Source organism: Varanus komodoensis, unplaced genomic scaffold (assembly GCF_004798865.1).
Source record: "Varanus komodoensis strain SLA01 unplaced genomic scaffold, ASM479886v1 scaffold22, whole genome shotgun sequence".
Taxonomy (NCBI): domain Eukaryota; kingdom Metazoa; phylum Chordata; class Lepidosauria; order Squamata; family Varanidae; genus Varanus; species Varanus komodoensis.
In genome coordinates this window covers 20,778,061-20,800,336 of record NW_025335606.1, presented here as the reverse complement: position 1 = coordinate 20,800,336, position 22,276 = coordinate 20,778,061, and the positions used below count along the sequence as shown (strand labels likewise).

General features: G+C 46.4%; 1 protein-coding gene across 6 annotated transcripts in view; it reads right to left on the bottom strand.

The window, feature by feature from the left end:
* The window catches only part of HDAC7 (histone deacetylase 7), a 244,594-nt gene that overhangs the window by 154,454 nt on the left and 67,864 nt on the right, over positions 1-22,276 (bottom strand). For 2 of the 6 annotated variants that reach the window (XM_044431115.1, XM_044431116.1), the window contains exons 1-2: positions 13,815-14,077; positions 13,580-13,654 (exon numbers count right to left, since the gene is read on the bottom strand). Coding sequence is in view for 3 of the 6 variants with exons in the window: in XM_044431112.1 (XP_044287047.1) it covers positions 13,580-13,739 (160 nt within the window). In the remaining 3 variants the exon portion in view is untranslated. Of the gene's footprint in view, positions 1-13,579; positions 14,078-22,276 lie in introns of those variants that run through there. The other 4 variants (XM_044431112.1, XM_044431114.1, XM_044431113.1 and 1 more) reach the window with 3 other exon arrangements.

Here is a 22,276-nt window from a genome sequence, read left to right as displayed (position 1 = left end):
GAGAGAGAGAGAGAGAGAGAAAGAGAGAGAGAGAGAGAGAGAGAGAGAGAGAGAGAGAGAGAGATAACACAAGCAAACAAGCATGCATATACTTTGAAGTCACCATTTGGTTAAAAATTAGAGGACACACTAAAGCAGCCTTTTCCACAATTACAAAGAATTAGAGGGATTGTTCAGAATTGTTCTGCTCAAGTCCTTCTCCCTTTCACCCTGGCATGAGGACACCTCTGCTACATTTCCCTACTTGAGTCATTGGCCATGCTTCTACTTTCAGGGAACCAGACTCCGCATGCAACTCTTTTGCGGGAGACCCCCTGGAAGTCCCCATGCCTTGTGGAGGATACCAGTGTGATTTTCTGCCAGGGACTCATACTCCATTTGAGCTACATGCCACCCTGGCCTGTTAGACTGCAGCACTGTTTCCACCCCATGAATTCTGGGCATGCAACCTGAAAGATGCCCAACGTTTTTTCATGGGCACACTATGAAGAAAGCTTGTCTGCCTCTAACAACCCTCTTGGGCAACCCAGCAGAGCTTGGGGGCATTCTCAGGGCTCCTCAGAACATGGAACAAAACCTGCTGAAGTCTCTCCCTTCTCAAGCTGTTCTCAGGGATACATCTTGAACAATGATATTAAAAGGCTCATCCCAGTAAGGTTGCTAGACACACCCACCATTCAACTGTATGCTGCAGGTCTCAACAGCTGTGCTCCTTGTTCTAGGTAACTCTTAAAAGCTCCAATAGCCATCTCATCAGTACAGCTTTATTTCAAGGGTGGGGAACCTCTGGCCCAAAGGCAAAATCCGGCTTCCAAATGTTCCCCAGATGGCCAAGCACTCTTCCCTTGGCCCAATCATTTGGTGATTTCCTGGCTTTCGTGCAGTCTTTCCCAATCTAGAAGGCTGAAACATGCCTCATCAAGGACTTTATTATAGGCAGAAAGGTGCCAGTGAACTAAAATATCAAAAACACTAGCTTATATTGAGCACCACCACTTTTGTCTTATGCAGCCCCAAAAGCCTCCTGAAACTCAATTTGGTCCTCTGGGTGAAAGAGGTTCCCCTTCCCTGCTTTACTGGACAAAGGTTCCAGATTCAATCCTTCACAGCCCCATTTAAAAGATCTCAGAAACTAGGAATGGATGGACTTCCAACCCATTTCAATTTTTCATCTGTGCCTTCATTGCAAACTCTGTGGCACTTCTGCATGGCTGTGGTATGCAAAAAATATTTACACAAACATTTGTTTATTTATTATGTGGATATCCTGCTTTTTTCCCTTTCAAGGAACTCAAGGCAGCTTACAGAATCCCCTTCCTCCTGTTAATTTTGTCCTCACAACCACCACTCCGGTTTGGCTGAGAGTCTGTGACTGGCCCAAAGTCACCCAGAGAGCTCCATAGTTGCGCAGGGACTAGAACCTGCAGCTCCCAGATCCCCAGTCCAACACCCTAGCACTACGCCACACTGGCTTCCCTGTATGTCTAGAGATCTATTTCTCTATCTGGTTCTCATAATACATATTTGACCATATTCTCTCACAATGCACATTTATAAATGTTATTTAAGTACAAGCATTTATAATCCTATTTTACATGTACTATATAATAAATTCCAGGTACATTTGAGCCCCATTGCAGTGCATAGAAAAGTGTGCAATCCAAAGCATCATTATGTTCCAATCCACACATGAGCCCAGGAAGTAAGGATGGGGACAGTAGTTTGGGGAACTGAGGCAGTTGGGGTCCCACAAGACTCGGCAGGGCAGGGCAGGGCAGGGCTCTCCAGATGCTTGGACCACCAACCCCCATGGTCTCTCATTGTTGCCTATGCTGGCTGGGATAGAGTTGGAACCATCAGTTATGCCCCCTTGCTTTAAATGAAGCTGGTATGTTAAAACAGATAAAATGGAGTAGAGTTAATGCCATAAAAGGAGTTTGGGGCACTTTGGAGGTGCAGGTGAGCTGTTGTCTACTTATTTGCCTATGTACTTGTCTCAATGATATCCTGCTTCTCCTCCAAGAGCCCAGGGTGGCATACAAGAGCCTCTTCCTCCTCTCCATTTTCTCCTCTCAACACCCCTGTGAGGTAGGATGAGCCCACTACATTCCTGCCCAGCGGCCTCTTGCACAACTGCCTTGGCCAGCAATGTTACTGAGTGGCTGCCCTTGCCCCGTGTCAACCATGTCCTCCCTCGCAGCTGCACACAGGATGCAGAAAACGTCCCCACCAGCCCATTAACCTCTGCTCTACTCTACATCCCTTTTAAAAATATAAATAGGGAAGTGCTATATTCAGAAGGCCGCTGTCCAATTTGAAAAGCAAAGCAAAGCAAAACATGGTGAAAATCCCCTTGAAAAGAAACTTGCAAGGAAGGCAGAGGCCCAGTTTACAAGTCAAACAAAACTTTGCCCCCTTATAGGTAAAGTTTCCAGAAATGTCACAGTTTTCCCTGAGTTTGTGTATGTGTGCACATTTGATACAGGAGTCTAATTTGCAACCTGCCAGTTATTTTGGCCTGCAGTGTCCATCATTGACATGGATCACGCTATGCCACATAAGGACTGGCAAAAGCTGTAGACCAAAATGTCTGGCCCATCAGCACAAACTTTGGACCTAAGTAAAGGCAGTCCCATCTCCTTTGCCCAGAGAATAGCACCAAGTCATCAGTTGATCTTCAGCTAATCCTGCAAGACGTACAAGACTGGGACTAAGGTGATCTGGGTTCTGCTCCCCGCTCAGACATGGGGTTCATCAGGTGACTTTGGGCCACTCACACACCCTCAGCCCAACTTACCTCACAGGGTTGTTGTTGTTGTGAGGACAAGAATGAGAGGAGAAGGGGAAATGTAAGCCACCTTGAGTTCCTTGGAAGGGAAAAAGCCAAGATATAAATATAAGTATCTGTGTGCTTGTCGCACCACAAGGGATAGAAAGGGGAGCTACACCATTCCAATGCCTAGCATTCTGCAGCTTGAGGCTCCCCAGGTGTCTTTCAAAAGACAGGATGCAGCATCCATCCACCAAGTTTGCACTGGTCTACCAGGAATTGCCTACTGCAGGCTCCCCATCCCATCACCTCTGGAGCAGTTGATTGTTACATATTTGGATGCCTCCAAAGGACATTCAAAACAGCCTAGCCAAAGGCAACTGGAAGGCTCAGGTGGCAGTTCTGATCTTTCATCCAGGTTATATATAGCTGCTGTAACTCAGCTGCCCAGCTGCTAATTGTTCTTGGAAAATTCTCAAGCACACCTTGAAGGGCTGGGCACAGGCCAGAAATAGGTTAACCCTTAGCAGGACAAACTTTGAGAGCAGGAAAGTTTAGGATTTGGAACACAGCACTGGAACTTCTACCTACCAATGGATGGGGCCAGGAAAGCACAAAAAATGCAAAAGGTAGAAAGGATGAAGGAAGAGTCAGCAATCACTTTGTCTCTGAACTAACACTTTTAAAAATGCACACACCAAGCAACCATTTTTTCTTCAATGTTTGGCTTCCTGTCCCGCTATCTGTGCCCCAATTCCTATCACCATAATTTGAATCTGGGGCAAGGTGGGAAGTTTGTATATTCTTTTCCACAATCTCATTTGTACTGTGAGTTCTTTGGGGAAAAAGAGGGCAATCTTTGGTGATCTTTGGGCAGGGATTTGAACCTGGGTGTCCCCAAATCCGGTCAAGACTTTACCCATACCAATATCCAGAGGTGCCTCGGGGGAGAAGGGAGGCACATAGGGTGGTTATCAGAAATATTTTAGACTGCAATGTAAGCCTTGTAATAGCCAGTCTCCTATGGAGATCATAATTTGTCTCCAGGGGAGTTGTTAAGGATTTGTATTTCATTGTATTTTTTGTAAACAGATGGAAATGCATCGCTACTTTCAGCCTGCATGTAATTTGCTATAAGTGAGTTAGATCAGCATGCATGAGCAAGTGTGCTTGCTTGTGTCAGTTAGCAGAATCCTTTACGGAAACATCCATCAAATTGCTAGAATCAGATGAGGAATAGTCACTACATTCTCAGATCATCCAGATGAAGAAACAACTGCCAAGATGCAGGGAAATCCCTAAAGACCATTTCTTTTCTAATGGGTTTTTGTATTACTACAGAAATCAGAGACCAAAAGACAAAGAATTGGAGATGGTATTGTTTATGTAAAAAGGAGACAGCAAAGGTATGAATCAGAAAGCCCCTGGTTCAAGTCTTGCTTTTGACAGTGGCTGCTTTGTGGGACAATCTTGCTGGGGAATAATGCAATGCAGGGGAGAATCATGCTGACCCACATTCTAAGGTTGTTGTAAGGCCAAAAGCCAGATAATACAAGCAGGGCATTTTCAGATGCTCAGGTTGCTTCATAATATTAAGTATTATTATTATGGGATAACAAGCCAGAAACAGGATATACAAGGGGCAAGTCACAAAGAGTTCCCCTTTAGAGAGCAGGTGAAGGAACCACAGGCTTAGCCAGGGGGGAAATACCCAAAAGTAGAGAGATAAAAGCTGGCATATCAAAGCCATCTAGTTTTCTCTGTGTTCATTCAAACTTGCAGGCTGAAATGATTCAGTCCAGGAAGAACTGTACTAGCTGAGCTACTGTTTGGAAAATTAAGTCCTGTTGCATTGAGAAACAGGCAGCCAACACCTTTTTATGGCAGGATGTGCAGCACAATCCATGAGCCACATTGAACGAGCCAAGTGGGCCAGGTTCTGGTCTGATGGAGACATAGGAAGCTGTCCCATACCAGGTCAGAAACTTTGTCCATCTAGCTCAATGGGCAGCAGTTCTCCAGGGCTGCAGGCAGGAAAGGGGTGTCTGCAGCATCTACTCTGGCCCTTTCCCCAACAGATGCCAGACTGAGCCTGGGAGCTTCTGGGTGTAGAGCAGAAGCAGCGCTTCCCTACCTGGAAACCCGATGCCTCGCCACTCGCAATGGAAGACAGGCAGGCTATGGTTGAAATTAATAGAAATGCAGCCTTTTGAGAGGATCTGCCTGAAGATGAAAATACCTGGATCAGTAAGACACATCAGTGATAGGAAATTCTGAGGAGCTGCACATTCACCTGTTTAGAGAGGCCATTGCCCCTCCTTTCAAATAATGCAGATCTCCATTAAGGGAGAGGTGAGTGGAAAGTAGATCTCCAGATGTTTGAGACTCCAGCCCCCATTATTCCCGACCACTGGCCATGTTGCCAGGTCCTTCTGGAAGCTGAAGACCTGAGGCAGACATGCGGCAAGAAACTGTGTTGTTGCCCAAAATTGGTGAAAAGGAACGAACCCTCAAAATGGGGACAGTATCTAACCACTAGAAGCTTTGGCCAACCTTCCTTTCATCTGAGAAGAACATTTCTTGAGCATCAAAAACAGACACCCACCAAAAATACTGTGTGTGTGTGTGTGTGTGTGTGTGTGCGCGCGCGTGTGTGTGTTCTAAAGCAGATGATGAAAGCAATTTTTTTCAGAAGCAAAGTTGCATACCTGATCCTCCTACCATCACCCCACTAGGGAAAGAACACAACCTACGCATCCCTGGAGATGCCTATCAGTATTATATAAAAATGATGACCAAAAGGAAAGATGAGCAGGGCTTTCTCCTGTTTTGCCTATTCTCAGCAGCTCTCTTTCAGGGGAGCTTGGCAAATCAAGATACTGGCAGATATCTTGAATACATGAGGACCATGGAAGTCTCTTTTGACCCTGAGCTCCCAGCCTTCCCTAGCTTGCTATTCTCCAGATGTGTTCTGGAGAATTCTGGAGAATTCTGCTATTCTCCAGAAATACAACTCCCATCACTCCCAGCCAGGATAGCCACTGGCTTTCACTGTCTGTCACCATAACTGATCTTGCAGGTTTGTTGCAAGAATCAAATGCAGGGAGATGGACCATGTTTAAGCCCTGAAGCAAAGACAGGTTAATTAAGGCACTATATAATAATAAATTACAGTGGTTGTCTTTTATCCAACTGTTTTTCCAGCTGTAGTCCTGGAAGTCCTGGGGTGCCTTGGAAGCCTGACTCCTTGTGGGTAATGGTAGACAATGGCCCACAAAATCTGGCTTTCCCACAGATCAGAGATCTTCCCTTGCAACATACCGCTAGGCCAGAGGAAGGCATATCTTGGAGCCCTCCAGATGCTTCTGACTACAACCCCCATAGGTCAGCTCAGTATGGCAGAGACTTAGGGACACTGGGGATGACCCTGGTGCCCTCCACTGTTTAAGACTACAATTCCCATTAGCCCAGCCAGTATAAGAATTATTGTATTCCACCTCAGCTGGAGGGCACCGAGTTGGGGAAGGCTTGGGTAGAAAAGACTTCTACAGATGTTTTGGATTTCAAATCCCAGAACCTTCTGCCAGTATGACTAAAGGTCAGGAATGCTAGGAGTTAAATATCTGGGGACTGACTTCCTGTTCATCCGTGCTCTATGAAATGACAAGCAGATCCAGTGTGGTACAATGGTAAAGAGTGCAGAAATGGGACTCAGGAGATGTGGGTTCTGGTCCCCACTCAGCCACAGAGCTCACTGGGTGAATTTGGGCCTGTCACAAAGAGCCCACCCTACCCTCACAGGGTTGCTGCTGTGAGGATAAGACTGAGAGGACGAGAATTATGTCAGCAAGGGAAAAAAAGCTGGAATGGATATAAATACATAAATATTGACATTTTTAGCTGTTTTAAATTTGCATGCTGGAATTTTATACTGTGTTTTATTGTATTTGCAGTTTTATAGTATCTTTTACATATAGTTAATTATTGCAATCTGCCCAGAAAATGAAATGAAATGAATAAATCTGCCTTGGTCGCCCTGTATGATGACCTGTGCAGGGAGAAGGACAGGGGGAGTGCATCCCTGTTGGTTCTCCTGGGCCTCTCAGCGGCTTTTGATACCATCGACCATGGTATCCTTCTGGATAGGCTAGCGGGAGTGGGGGTTGGAGGCACTGCTCTGCAGTGGTTCTGCTCTTATCTCAATGACTGTTTCTAGAAGGTGGTGCTGGGGGACTATGGCAGGGGTCCATTTTGTCCCCTTTGCTGTTTAACATCAACATGAAACCGCTGGGAGAGGTCATCAGGAGGTGTGGGCTGTGGAATCATCAGTACGCTGATGATACCCAGCTCTACCTCTCGTTTTCCACCAATCCAGGTGAGGCAGTGGCTGTACTGAACCGGTGCCTGGCCAAGGTAATGGGCTGGATGAGGGCCAATAAACTGAAGCTCAATCCAGACAAGACGGAGGTCCTGTTGGTTGGCGGATCGGGCTTCGGAGAGGGTGAACTGAACTTAGTCCTGAATGGGGTTGCACTCCCTCTTAGGGACAAGATCCACAGCCTGGGAGTGCTCCTCGACCTGGAGCTTTCATTGGAAGCTCAGGTGACAGCAGTGGCGAGGAGCACTTTCCTTCAGCTTCGGCTGATACATCAGCTGTGCCCCTACCTGGAGTACAACTGCCTGGCGACAGTGACACACGCGCTGGTGACTTCCTGCCTTGACTTCTGTAATGCGCTCTACATGGGGCTACCCTTGAAGATGGTCCGGATACTTCCATTGGTTCAGAATAGAGCTGCCAGGCTGCTGACGGGGACTGGGCATTATGTTCACATGACTCCAGTCCTCCGTCAGCTTCACTGGCTTCCCATTGAAGTCCGGGCCCAATTCAAGGTGTTGGTGATGACCTATAAAGCCCTAAACGGCTTGGGTCCTGGTTACCTGAAGGAGCGCTTACATCCATATACGCCCGCCTGCCCCTTGAGATCTGTGGGAGAGGCCCTTCTCCGGGAACCCTCCGTGAAAGAAATTAGGAGGGTAGGTACTCGGAGGAGGGCTTTCTCTGCGGTGGCGCCCAATCTATGGAATGCGCTCCCCAGTGAGGTCCGCCTGGCACCGTCATTATTTGTTTTTCGGCGCCAGGCGAAGACCTTTTTATTTAAATGTCATTTTAATTGTTAATATTATTTGCTTATTTTATCTGGCCAGGGCGACTTATTTTATATTGTTAATTTGTTGTATATTTGAATGTTTTATATTTTAATTTTATGTTGTGAGCCGCCCCGAGGCTTCGGCGAACGGGGCGGCATAGAAATGTTTTAAATAAATAACTAATAAATAAATAAATCTGGAACTGCGTGAAGAGTTAAGCATGTCTTCTCCCAGCCAAACCTCTGCTCTAAGTTGCTCATCCTTGCCCAGCCCCAGTTTACAAAGGATAAGCCACTAGTCTCTAAAGACACAGGGCTAAGGAAAAAGGTGAACTTCTCCTGCCTGAAAGGGTATTGTAAACTATTTGGGGCAGGGACCATACGAAGCCTGTACACATCTAGGTGTAGCAGTTATCAAAGGCTCCCTCAACCCAGTGTCCCTTAGATATTTTGGTCTACAATCCCCAGAATTCCTGACCATTATCCAAACTGACTGAGTCTGATGGGCACTCAAATCAACAGGGTGGAAGCCACCCAGGAAGGCTGACAGAGTACATGGGGGCATAAGTAAAACATACAGCACATGTAAGCAGCATATATTGACGTGAGAAAATTCAAGCAAAACACAATCCATCAGAGGCAGATTGCATCAAAGTGGAGGATTTACAGTAACCAGCTTTCGCTGTGCTTCATTATGAAATATGACTGAGATGAATCCAGCGCATCATCCAATAATTGGCAAGTGTGAAAAAGCAGCTACAGCTGAGCTGGAGCAGAATCACCTGATCGATCCCTGCACGGAGAGGTCAGCAAGCCCTCAACCTCGCTAGGAAAAGCATAGGGGGACGTTTATACCATCGGGCCATTTGGCTGGGATAGCCTAGTAATGTTTACATTAACTGGCAGTGAGGAATTAAACTGGAACTTTCTGCAAAGCACAATGCCTATCACTGAGTGACGACGGCCCTTCCCTTAAGTTCCGATTTCTTCAAAAGCATCCTGGGTTAAACTCAGTACACAACATCAGCCATGGAGGGCAGCCTTCACCAGCCTGTTGTCGTCCCTGTCTTTTGGTCACCAATGCCCATCAGCCTCAGCATGCATGGCTATTGGTCCTGGATTCTGACAGCCATAGTCCAAAACATTTGGAGGGTATCTGGATGGGGAAGGGTAGGCAGGACTTGTGAGCTTAATAATAATAATAATAACAATAATAGTAATAAAAACCTCAGGTGTCAAAATGAGACTTCACTCAGAGCCAAAGCTCAGCTCAGGTTTTGGAATATGACTTTCTGAAAGTCAAATATTTCACTTCTAAAATTCAGCTGTGATGGATTCACTTTAGTTGAAGATCTGAGGATGGAGGCAGATGTTTAAACATGGAGTTGTCCCCAGAGCAGCAGGAGAAATGCCAGAACTGCCCAGATACCCTTGCTAATGTTTCCAATCGCAGGAGGCCCAATACAAAGCAGAACATGTCCCTTTAAAGGTTTAAAGAGGGATTTGGCGGATGCAGCTCATCCTGCCAGGGTGAGAAAAGTTGCACTGGCTTGAGACACCTTATCCCCAGCAACTCCCTAAAGCAGGGCTGGTGGCCCCCCCAAATGGTGTTGGATTGTACCATTAGCCCCAGATAGGATGGATAACGGTCCTAGATTTCAGAAAGATAGCATGTTGCCTACCCCTGCCCCTCCGGGTTGCACCAGAGGGTGCTGAAGGACATGCTTTGGGAAACAGTACATGACAGAGCTTCTCCAGTACCTTGACAAGCTGTACATTAAGCAAAATTAAATTCACCAGGTGAGGCTTGCCTCATCCTCCTGTTGCAGAAATGGACAAAGCAGAACCTGGAAGAACTGTCCCCTCTTCTGAAACTCCAAAAGCCGTAAGAGCACTTTCCTGAATCAGCACCTATTGCCAATACCTGGGCAAGCCATTCAGAAGGAAGCCTCAGGTAGTTACATCCACATCCAAGTGTGCACAGTCACCCAGGACTAAGTCCCATTAAACCCAGTAGGGCTTGGTTCTGAGTTGGTATTTGTTTGGTATGTCAGTGTAGTGGTTAAGGGCACGGGACTGGGACTCAGACGCTCTGGGTTCTAGTCCCCACTCAGCCATGGAGCCAACTGGGTGATTTTGGGCCAGTCACAGACTCTCAGCCCAACCTACCTCACAGGGTTGTTGTTGTGGGGATAAGATGGAGGAGAATGATGTAAGCTGCCTTGAGCCCTTCGCAGGAAAAAGGCAGGATACAAATAGAAATAATAAATAAATAAAACATACAACTGTTCATGTAGTTGGTATGAAAAGGATTATACTGCAAAGTTTTTAAACAGATGAACACAGATCAGAGCTGTACAGAGGTCAACATCACTTGAGCCCAAGATATCCAAACAGACCAAACCTGTCTGCTGAAACTAAAATCCAAAATAGGTTTGGTAACATAAGGAAAAAAATCTAGTACATTTTTTCAGCCTCTCTCATTACTGGGGTTTTTCCTCCACGCATCAGGTGGAAGCATGAAAATCTTATGAGGCTCAAATCTTTTAGGTTCAACCTCAATCAAGAGTGTTCCTACAAAATGCCTTGTACTGTACCTACAAGCTGCTGGACCCCATGTGAGCATACACATATAGAATATGAACCATAGGAAGATAGCCATCTTTCTCTTGTTGCAATCTTTTGCATGTTTGGACAGAAGTAATCCAATGATTCCCAGCATTCCCAGCTCGCTCTACTGCTGAGGAATGCTGGGAGCCATAGGTCTTTTCTTTTCTTTTCATCTTAACAGGTATAGGATTGTGACCTCAGCTGCTTCATTCTTATAAAGACCCAAGGCAACTTTGTGGAGCTGGGCCAGATATGCACTCAGAATCAGTGTTATATTTGCACCATCACCTTGCACATGAAAAGAGCGCTAGCCTTCCTCAAATGTCCTTGAACCTATTGTTCAACTACGTCCCTACAAAGAGGGCCTTTTCACATTTTGGAGGACCCTTGTTCTTGACCTCTTAGCAAACTCAAACAGATCCCACTTGAGAACCCATGAGAACCATCTCACCAAGCTTCGTATTCTTCTTATGAAGTGTATAGGACGCTGAGTTATATTGAATCAGACCAATGGGCCACCTAACCCATTCTTGCTGACACGGGCTGGCAATAGTTCTCCAGGGGTTCAGACAGAAGTCTTTCCAGCTCTACCTGGAGATGCCAGCGACCCTCTGCATGCAAGGTAGGCATTCAGTACTGAGTGGGTGTCCCTTCTGTTAGCTACAAAAGGAATGACCCAGACATAATCACACACCCTTCATGATGGTGCAAATAGCAAGCTGCATTGTTCGTTCATCTGACTTCTCTTGTGTGTAATGGAAAGCACCCTGTAAAACACACAAAGAAACCACAGAAAACCAATGGATGGCAACCCATGGAGCCCCTCTGCCAGCCCAGCCCAAACAGTCCCTTAATATCAAGAGCTGAAAGGAATTTCAAGACTGTTCTAACTTTGGAGGGTGTGTGGGTGTGCAGAAGGCTTTTTTGGACTTGGGTAAACTCTGCTGAGCAAGATGTAAATCACCTGAAGGCCATCTAGTCAGGCACTACTGCAACGGAAGGCACATCTCTACAGTTCAAGACCCAACACCAGGATTCCCAGGTCTTAAGGCAGAGATGGTGCTTGGCAGCTTTAAAGAGCCCACCCACAATGGCAGTAAGAAGGTCTGCAAGGACTGCACCCCCTTCCATCATTCCATTCCCACCAGCTGTGGCACAAAAGCCTGAAGTCCAGCTTGTAATACCAGGCAAGAAGGGAAAGCAGCTGGCCTCAGGTGGTTACTTTAGGAGCTTTCTAAACAGCGGCTCCCATAGACTGACTCCTCCAATGCTGAGGAACTGTAACTCCCACCATGCCACACCAGCATGACAAATGGCTGGGGATATCAGGAGCTGTGGTCCAACAGTATCTGGAGAGCCAAGGTGGAGAACCACTGTTTTGTAGGGGGCAGGCACCAGCCAGCCAGCCAGCCATATCCATGGCCCTACAAGCAAATCTTGGTCATACCAGTGATGGTGTTTCCTGCCTCAATCGGCTGGTGGCTGGAGTTAAAAAGAAAGGCCACATCATGCCAGAACTGTCCAAATGACAATAAATAATTTAAGACAACTTCCTCCACTCTAGTGTGCTACTTGGCTGTGGGACATGAATGGCTGGGGAAGATGGGAACTGTTGTCCAACATGTCTGAAGAGCACCAGGCTGGGAAAAGATTATTTCAGCTTGGTGTCCAGATTAGCAAGCATAAAGCCAGAGGATTCCAGGAGTTTGTCCAGTTAATCCCCTCTTCTACAAACAAGATCCTACAAACATGTGATGCAGGTTTTGGAGAATCTTTGGAGGGCACATTCCAGTGGTGGGTGAGGCCAGAGGCAAAAAGGTTTAGACCAAAAATACAGAGATGATTTAGCTTAAATCTCTCACTGCTAGGAACTATGGAACGGTATTTCAACCTTTTGGATTGGGGAGGGAGGCCAAGTGAAAGAAAAGAGGCCATCAAACCATTGCAGCTCAGAGGACACCCAGGAAACCTTGGAGGGCTGGACTGAGACCTCTGTGAGCCAGATTTGGTCCATGAGCTCAGTATTCAACACCTATTGGTGCACCACAGCTTTGCACAAGTGCAGTTGCTGGGGGGGGGGGGGGGAAAGAAACAAACTAGAGAAGTAACACCTTTTTAGCCTGTCACCAGTGCTCAGTGTAACCAATTTCACATGACTCTTGTGAGAATAAAATAGAAAGAAGAAATGGGCTTACGTAAACTGCTTTAGGTCCCTTGCAGGGGTAAAAACGTGGGAGATAAATATAATAGAGTGCTCTCTAAACGCTCAGTATTTGTATGCTAAGTATTTGAAAAGTCACAATATTACAAGCCAAGATATTGAAGCATGATGGAGCAGGCTGGGGGAGGCAGGCAAGCATATGGTTCTCGATGACTGACTCGAGCAAGCAAGCCAAGGCACATTCTACCAAGCAATGCCAAAATATCCCCATAATATGAGAGCACCGCAGCTTTCTGGAACAGAGCATGAGACTGACCAGGGCAAACAAGCCAGCAAACAAACATGATCTAGAGAACTCATCTAATAGTAGAAGCGAGGGAAAGCAGCGAGAGGGATCAGAAAGCCGCGCGCTTTACTTTGACGCTTCCTCCTAGTACAAGCAACCATGCAACGGGGACGACAGCCTCCGAACAAGCCGCAAGCATGGGGCAAGGGCTTCCTACCCCGCCCCATGCTAGAGCTTGCTTCTAGAGTCCCCGATCTCATCCTCGGAGCAGCTCGCTCAAGGACGCCTCCTCTCCGCTCCAGTCAGCGGAGGAAGAGAACGGGAAGCCGCCCCTTTCTTTCTCCGGGAAGATCCGGCCGAGCCCCTCGCCTTGTCGCATGCAGGCCGAGTCACGCGGACCGGGAAAATGCAAAGAAAGGAAAGAAAGGAAAGAGGGGGAGAGAGACAGAAAGAAGCCGCCGGCCTCGCCTTCCCCTTCGCTTCCCTTTTTAAGCCGCATCCCCGACGTGTCGCCTCCTCCTCCAGAGCGCCGCAGGGCTGTCGCTCTGCCCTCCAGTCCACCCAAGCCGCTGCTTGCTTTCCATCGGTGCACCCTCGGCTCTTACCTTGGCTGGAGGCGCCGCTCTCCCCGGGCAGGCTCACGCCCTTCGTCTCCTCTGCCGCTCGCCCTTTAATTCCATCTGGGGAGGAGAAAAGAGAATCGCAGTCGTGAGCGCCGCTGCCGCCGCCGCTGCTGGTGCCCAGTGCTGGGTGCAGCCCTGGCATGGATGGGCCCTCCCGGCTGCCTCCCTCGGGCAGGGCGCGCACAGGGAGATCGCTTAGCCCGCCCGCTGAGCTCACATCCAAGGGTCAAGAGGAGGAGAAAAGGGAAGAGATCGAGTCCCGGCAACTTCTCCCGAGGCCATGAGCCGAGTCTTCTTTGCGGGCGACGAGAAAGAGATCAGCGGCAGAATCCTGCCCGCTCCATCACTCGGAAGCAACACCCAGCCGCGAACGCTTCTCCAGGCGGATCCACCTGCGCCCGTCCCTCCTTCTCCGCGAACGCACACACACACACTTGGAGGAGACCAAAGCAAAGAGCAGAGGGAGGAGTCGGCAGACGAGGAACAGCCGGGAGGAGGTGGAGAAAAAAATAGAAAGAAAGCAACCCGCGCAGAGCTGGGAGAAAGTTGCATTGTTTGTCGAGGGCGCTCGCCATTGGCCGAACCTCAGCCAATGACAGACCGCACGGAAAGTTTGCTGTTCGCGTGCTCCATCTGGTGCTGGAGGCGTCGGCCCCGGCGCGCGCACACGAGCACCGTGTTACCTAAACTTGGGATGGGTCAAAGCACTGGTGGTCGGTCGGTGGGTAGCCGGGCTTCAGGCTCGGCGAAGCGGCTTTGTTTTACGCTCGAAGCCCCAGATCCACCAACCACAACCGCATAAAAGCCACTCCGAGGATGTTAAAGAAAAAAGAAACATAAAAAGCAAAGATAAGCCATATCGATCCTTGGGAAAATCTTTTCATCAGTTTAAGTGATGTAAAAGAGCAGTACTTCAATATTTTCTAAGCCCAGGAATTTTGTTCTGAGCATCTGAACAAAACTTCCATACAGTAACCCACTCTTGCTTGCCTCAAGTTTTATCCATATCGAAATATAACATGCTGGGGGATGATGGGATCTGTTTTCCATGCAGAGGGTCGTGGCTTTTAGCTATTGGGAGAAAGATGTTCGCTGATCTATTGCGTATCACACAGATTTGCCTCCTGCTCAGTGTCAATCCAAAACATGAGGATCCCACCCAGCCCTATCCCCCAAGTAAGTGAGGCACACTTCGCCCCCCAGCACAATTTCATTTTCAAAATGTAATAATTTAAACATGCTGCCCTTTTGACAAAGTTGAGTTCATTAACAAAGTAGAGATAAAAGGTTTGCTTAAAGACAAACTTCTAGTCCTCATAGAGGCAGTAAAATAGTTTAGCAAATTTGGAGAATAAAGTGAACAAACTCCAGTTTGTAGCACTTTACTCATTCACCCACTCCATCCTTAGGGTGATGACACCTGCAGGGCTACTAGTCAAGCATTTTGGCTTTGGCTACAAGAAGAGAGCTCTCATTATGCTCATATCAAGAGAGCATCTACTCCTGATAAAATTTAGGGCACGTCTGAATTCCCGAAGAGCTGAAGATACTGCCACTCAGTAGTGGTTGAACACATATGCAGACCCATCTACACATATCCTGCCATATGACACAACCTGAAATGGAGAAAGGAGTCTAGTTTTGCAGCTAGTCCTTAAGAAGACATTTCATGGACTTCCAAGTGGCATGCTACAGGCGAGCACTGTCTGTCTGACTCCCACACTTGCCTGGCTTGTAAATAACCACACATTACAGGCAAAACAGTGCATCTTCCTGCCTCAAGAATATGGGTCTTCTAAAACGGCTACAACTCATATTTGTCAGTAATGGAGGAAACAGCATCAACTAGAAGTCCCATTGAAATCCAAGGGACATACTTTTATCACATGCGGAGTGCTGGCATGCCAAAGGACATTTTTATGACATCCCTCCACTACTGACGTCTTCCCACCTCACCTGATTCAGCTTATAAAAATCCTTCCTGCTGAAGGTAGGCAGATTCTACAACCAATAATCCTCTGAGAATATCTACAGAAAGCAACTGTTCTTCCAATGCATCAGCTTTTAATTAGGTTTTCTTTCGAGTTCTGTTTTTCAAAAGGGACCATTTCCCCTCTCCTTCTCAGGACTATTGCGTTTACAAAGTGTCATAAAGTAAAGCAGTCCCAAGAACTGAATTCACCCAGAGGCTGAGTCATTACCTGGCATCTCAAGAAAGAAATTAGTCTGCCTTTACCCAGTGACTGAGTCATTACCTGCCTCCTATGATGAGTTTGCCACTTCACTGGCAGACAAAATTGCTTCCATTCAGCTAAACCTGGGGCTGCTTGCCATGCATGAAGGCACTAAATTATTTATATGGTATGGACTCTTTGTCCCATTCCTCGGGAGCAAAGTCAGCTTTAGTCCTTTATCCAGAGGGGGCACATCAAAAGCTGGATCCATCCCGGCTCCACCTTTGCAGATGGAAGCCAAACAAACAAGGCAAACACAGAAGAGAGTAATTGATGAGGTGGGATCACTGTTTTAATTTGTAGTTGTTTGGCTACCCATTCACAGAACTGGCAGATCAAATAGGACACTGACATTTTTTTTTTCAAAATCCCTTCAGCTGCAAACTCTGTTGAAGCCATAGTTTCTCCTTTCCTGATTCTCTGCTGGAGAGTTAGTTTCTCCTTCTCCTTTGATGCTGCTGGGGAGGCGAAGTACAGTACATAAGCAAGGAAGACAGATCAAGGGACTGTGTAGGAGTGACTGCTACTTTGGAAATGTGGTCCACAGTGGCTGCACAGAAGTTATTAAACAATAAACAAAGAATGCAAATAAATACGTAATTTCCCTCGGTGCTCCTAAAAGGATAGGCAGCATCTCCAGGTTTCCATTTGAACATTCAACTTAAGGTCACAATTCTTAGGCATATTTAGGCAGAAAAAAGTCCATGCTGGCTGAGGAATGCTGGGAACTGTAGGACTTTAACCTGTCTCAACAACCATAGGAGTCTAACTAAAAAAAGGAGCCATATGCTAATGCAGTGGGCTAAAAATCAAATAAATAGAATACCCAAAAGTTAGTGCTGAGATCTGAGCTGTTAATACTCCATTTCCAATTTTTCCTTCTTGGGAAAGACTGTTGAGTAGATTTCCCCCCCTGCAGGATCAAGCACATCCAAATACCATCCAGTGCTGCAAATGTCAGTTCTTAATTTCTGAAAGAATATGCTTCTGAGAAATTAAGCCTCTATGGGCATACTTTTCCTCAGAGGAAGTTTCCAAAAGTAATATGGGAAGAGGAACGGCAAATTGTAATTTAGGATTTCGCATCTTCTGTCATCCTTCCAAATTAAATGTACATGCACGATATAAAAAATAATAATGCAGATGCCCAGATGAGCAAGGCTGGAAGTGCCTCATATTTCACTGCTGTCATTTCCCGCACACAGTCTCTAAGGGGCCTCAGTTACTAGTGAAACTTCCGTTCAAGTGGCCACCTCACTGACATTTGACATGATCCAGCTCATCAAAACCAAATCGAAAGTGATGTCAATAAGGGAAGAAACATAAAATTAGCACAGGAGGTTCTTATGTTGCTATTTATACTTGCAGGCCAAAACAAATCAACAAAAACAAGGCACAAAGGCATTCCTTAACTGGAATCTCACCACAGATGAGCCATTCAGAGTAAAATACATGCCAGAAGGTCTGCTGAGCAGAGGAAGACTGTGATATCTAAATGGGGAGAATTCACCTGAGGGAAGAGGCTACTAAAAAGTCCCAACAGGTGCAGCAAAGATCAGCCTTCCCCAACCTGGTGCCATCAGGATATTTTGGACTAGACCTCTGTGGCGTCCCTTAATATCTTGGGACTCCTTTTTTAGCGCTTTGGGAGTGGCATCCAACACATGTGGAGAACACAGCTTTGGGGAAGGCTGGTGTAAATGGAAGCATGCTGTGCTGAGAAACAGGTTATCATTGTTCTGGTTCCCCCAGTTCAAATATATTCACAGGGTCATTAAGTTGTAACATGAGTCATAACCGATAACATCCCTATATATCAACTGACTAAAAGAATTAGTGGAAAACAGGAATCCATTAAAAACAACTAAAGCAGGCTTAGTTGTTACAATAGAGTTCTGGGCACCAGCTCAGGTTTGAACCTGGGCAAAATGGATGGTTACATTCCCAACTCTTTTAAAAATGTAACTATAGCTCTGACCAGGACCACAGTGTAACACCCACACCCTTTGTGATTTTCCCCATGAACCCTCCCAGATCAGTGGTAGGCAGGCTAGATGTGTTGCACTACAAATCCCATCAGCCCCAGTCAGCACGGGTAATGGTCAAGAATTATAGAAGTGCTAGTACAAAATGTCTGGAAGCCTGTCTATTCCTGGCATGTTTGCACTCAGTTTCCTTCTGGGGTAGCTGGGCTTTGCCGTAAAGAGTGACAGGCTCCACCGGACACCCACCCTCTTCCCCACACATCATGATTCTGATCTGAACTGGAGCTCTACACAAATAAAATAAAAATAGTTGGAACGGAAGGAAATGCAGCCATATATGTGACCCGAATATGACTCTAAATGGGGATTTTCCATATTCGTGAAAGGCAGGTCAATAGAAACATATTGGCCCTAGTCATTCAATGGGACTTGGATATAATGGAACTTGGATGTTCAGAGCATTCCAGATATAGTGTTCTGCACTGCAAATACTAAGAACAAAACACAGGAGAGAGGTGATACCTCAATCATTATTTTTATCCCACTATATCTGCAAGGAACCCAAGGCTACCCATATCACTCTCCTCTGCCTGTTCTCCCACAATAACCCTGCAAGGTAGGTTGGGCTGAAAGTCTGTGACTGAGTTTTAGGGCTGGGTAAGGACTAGAACCCAGATCACCTAAGTCCCAGTCCAGCACTCTTAACCACAGCTCCACACGGGCTTCCACAATCTTCTAGCATGCTACTTCAGTTTCAGGGACCATCTTCCTTCCAACAGTCTGAGGTAGTTCTCTTACGTGGGAAGTTCTGTTTCTTTCAATGCCTGAAAAAGGCTTCTGTGCAGAGGTGTTTACACTGAATTGTCTAATTAATTAGTGATCTGATAACAAGAAGATGACTAATCAGTCAAAGCTACAATCCTACGCATGCTTATTAGTAAATTCTTTCATTATATTTAGTGGGACAGTTTAGAGTGTAGGTTCATGTCGTGCTGAGAGCTGGCAGTCCCAAAGGTTATGTTTGCATTGATATTTGCATCAACTGATGCAGCAGGTAGATTGTCAGCCCAAATTGTCACCTGTCCAGGACTTGTTGCTTATACAGACTCCTGGAAGTAATTATGGTTATTACCTGAGTATATATATTACAGAGTGCAAGTGGAACTTGCGTTACCTAAACACATATGGGATCAGATTATGTCACCTTGGGAAAAGCAAACATAGTTTCTAAGAAATCATCTCTATATGTGAATAACTATTTTCACTGCAAATGTATTTCTCCACAATCACAAAAGACAAAATCACACCTTTTGACATTACTTGTTCACCTGCTATTTCCTCCATTGCTCTTCTCTCAGACTCTGGGAAAATTGACAATACTGAGAAGAGCTGTCAAAGATAGATTTTGGAGGACATCCATCCGTAAGTTTGCAGTAAGTCAGAACAATCTGATGGCACCTAACAATAAATGAAATAATCAGCAAGACCCCCCTCCCCCTGCCCTGGCTGCTGAGAAGCTGGTTTAAATGGTGGGGTGAAGACAACCTTGTCCATTGAATTGGCACCTTTTTCACAGGCACCAGCTAGGGATGATGCTGACTTCCATGCTTGCAAAAGCTTCACCTTCAGCATATCAAGCTACTTTTAAAGGCCCCTAACAGGGCAAGCCCTCGTATGTGTTTGGTTGTGAGTGGTTTTTTCCCTCCTGGTCACTTGGCAATCCTAGTAATTTCCTATGCATACAAGAGATCATGAACTTCAGGCTATCTGTGCCAATATAATTCCACACTTCCCTTCTGACTTTAGTACTGCACATGCATAGCATCTTATCTACATCTGCTTGCAATACACCCCTGCAAAGTCACTCCCTCCAAATTCCTTCTCAGTTCCATTGTCTGCCCTTTTGCCCCTATTTGGAAGCAATTGTGAAAGAATTGTGTGTTTTCCTGGCCTGCTGCCTCAAGGCTGCCAATGACTTTATACTCTTTGATCTCTAAGTCTGCCTTTGCAAGGATACATGTTCCATCCCTTGACAAATGGACTTGCACTGGAGGCCCGGGTTGGGCAATGATAGCGAAGCAGGAATAGCTCAGTCGGATGCAGAGAAGCACAATCACTGATACAGACAGTGCATCCAGAAACATTTGACTCTTAATTTACAAACAGAGGCAAAACTCCAAAAACCAACTCCCAATGATAAAAATCCAAGTGTGTTTCTCAAGTTTTTGCACTTGGTTTCCTTTTCTGAACTTCCTTTCCCTTTGAACTGAATAAATTATTGCTTCCTTTGCTGACTGAAGCTATTACTATTTAATTGATGGGGTTTTGTTTGAATTGTGATGTGCCTGAGATCCTACAGATGAACCGTGGTGATACACTTTATCATTATTGTATGATAAATACACTAATGCCTCATCTTGCCCACTTTCTACCATGAGACATGATTGTGAACATCCCATTGCCATCTGCAAAACCTGGTAGAACTGAGTACAAATCCAATAGTGGCATTAGAAACAGCATGGAACAGACATCCTCCTAAAACTGTACATGGAGTGCTGGGTTTATTTTTGACATCCATTTCCCTCTTCTTCTATCCTAGAACTTGAATAGGTCCCCTATTCAAGCACTGACCAGACCAAGACCTGCTTGGTTTCAGCCAAGTGGAGGCTGCATTGTGTGACTTCAATGCCTACCCTTAACCTTTGCCCGTGGAAATAAAATGGCAGCTATTCCTGAACTTTCTTCTTGAACAAGTCAGGTTAGGATGAAGTGGCACTGGGAAATGTGCCAGTGCCCAAGACAGGGGTGATTTTGCCTCTCTCAAACAGGAAGAGAGAACAGCAACAGAAGAATCCTGGCTCCACTCAGAGACTGCTGGTGACTAAAGTATAAAATCACTATCTACACATTCCAGCCCTGAGTGTACATATGTACCTATGACAGACACACACATACAAATGATGCAGTCCTGTGCGTGCATGGCTGAATCAACGCTTAAGAACCACTCATGCAGCAGAGAGTAACTGGCCATCCCTTGGCCAAAACCTTGGAAAGGGATGGCGCTTGGTGGACTGGTGGTTTCCCTGATACGAATGCAGAGCAGAGAGAAAAACAGAGGCATTTGCCTCTGTGAAAATGTTGGTAATGGCAGGCAAGCTTTCCTTGAAAGAAACCTTTTTGGACACTAGCATTCTTTTCCCAGGAAAGAGTGGTCTGCTTGTTCCAGTGGAACCAGATACTTTTCATAGGCTGGCCATGTGCCCATCGTTGCAGAGGGCCATCCGGTCCAAGTCTCCATGCAGGAGAAGACTATTGCTGGCACTGGTCCTGATGGCTATATGCCGCCTCTAGTATCAAAGGCAGGATGCATTCGTGAAGCAGCTGCTGGGGAGCCTGGGCAGGAGGAGCTGTGATTCCCATGTCCGGCTTGAGGCAACTCATGGGCAGCTGAATGGCCACTGTGTGGATGGTATGCTGGACTAGATGGACCCTTGGCCTGATCCAGCTGGGATGCTCTTCCATTCTACAACTAGGATCCTTAAGAAGGAAGAGCTTGAAATTGCCCATGACTGGCACTGACATCAGACAGCAGTGGGCACACAAGATACCTGGTGTTCACAGCTCACAACACAGAAACACAGAAACAGAGCGAGTCAGAAGGGGTCTCCCGGGCCATCTAGTCTGACCTCCGGCACCAGCCAGCTCCGCTCACGACATGCCCAGCATGTGGACGTCCAGCCTATCGAACACCCGCACCGATGGGGCCTCAACGACCTCTTGTGGAAGCCCATTCCACACCCTCGGGGTCCTGACTGTCAGGAAGTGCTTCCTGCCATCCAAACAAAACCTTGGCTCCCTGAGCTTTGCTCCATTGGAGCACATTCTGCCTTCCTCTGCAGGGGAGAACAGGTCTCTACCCATCTCCATGTGACATCCCCTCACATACCTGTAAGTTGCCAACATATCCCCTCTGAGTCTCCTCTTCTCCAGGATGAAACAACAGGACACAGTTCACTGTTCCTGGTGAGGTGTATTGTATTTCTGTTTGCACTATCACCATGACTTCCAAACCGGAACCTGTGCATGCCGATAACCACATGCACATTTATGCAAATCCATGCTTTCTTCATTTGGTGGCCCGTTTCCTCTGTGCTAGTAATTTATAAGTAGCCACTGCAGTTTAAGTAAGATGAAGAAGTGCTAACAGGGTTTGATCTTCACACTCTGCTGCAATGAACTGAGTGCACATCACAGAACAAGTCCCAGAATCCTCTGCAACATGCAGTGATTTTGTAGCAATGCACACGCTCTTTCCTTAATGTAGGAAGAGCCTCCTGAAGGACCAAAGCTTGGAAAGGCTGCGCATTCCCAGTATATTCAGGGTGAGATGTAGTCAAGGAGCCAGTCAGTCTTTGCCTCTGTGCTAGGGATACTTCAGCTCCAAGGGCCATATCTGATTC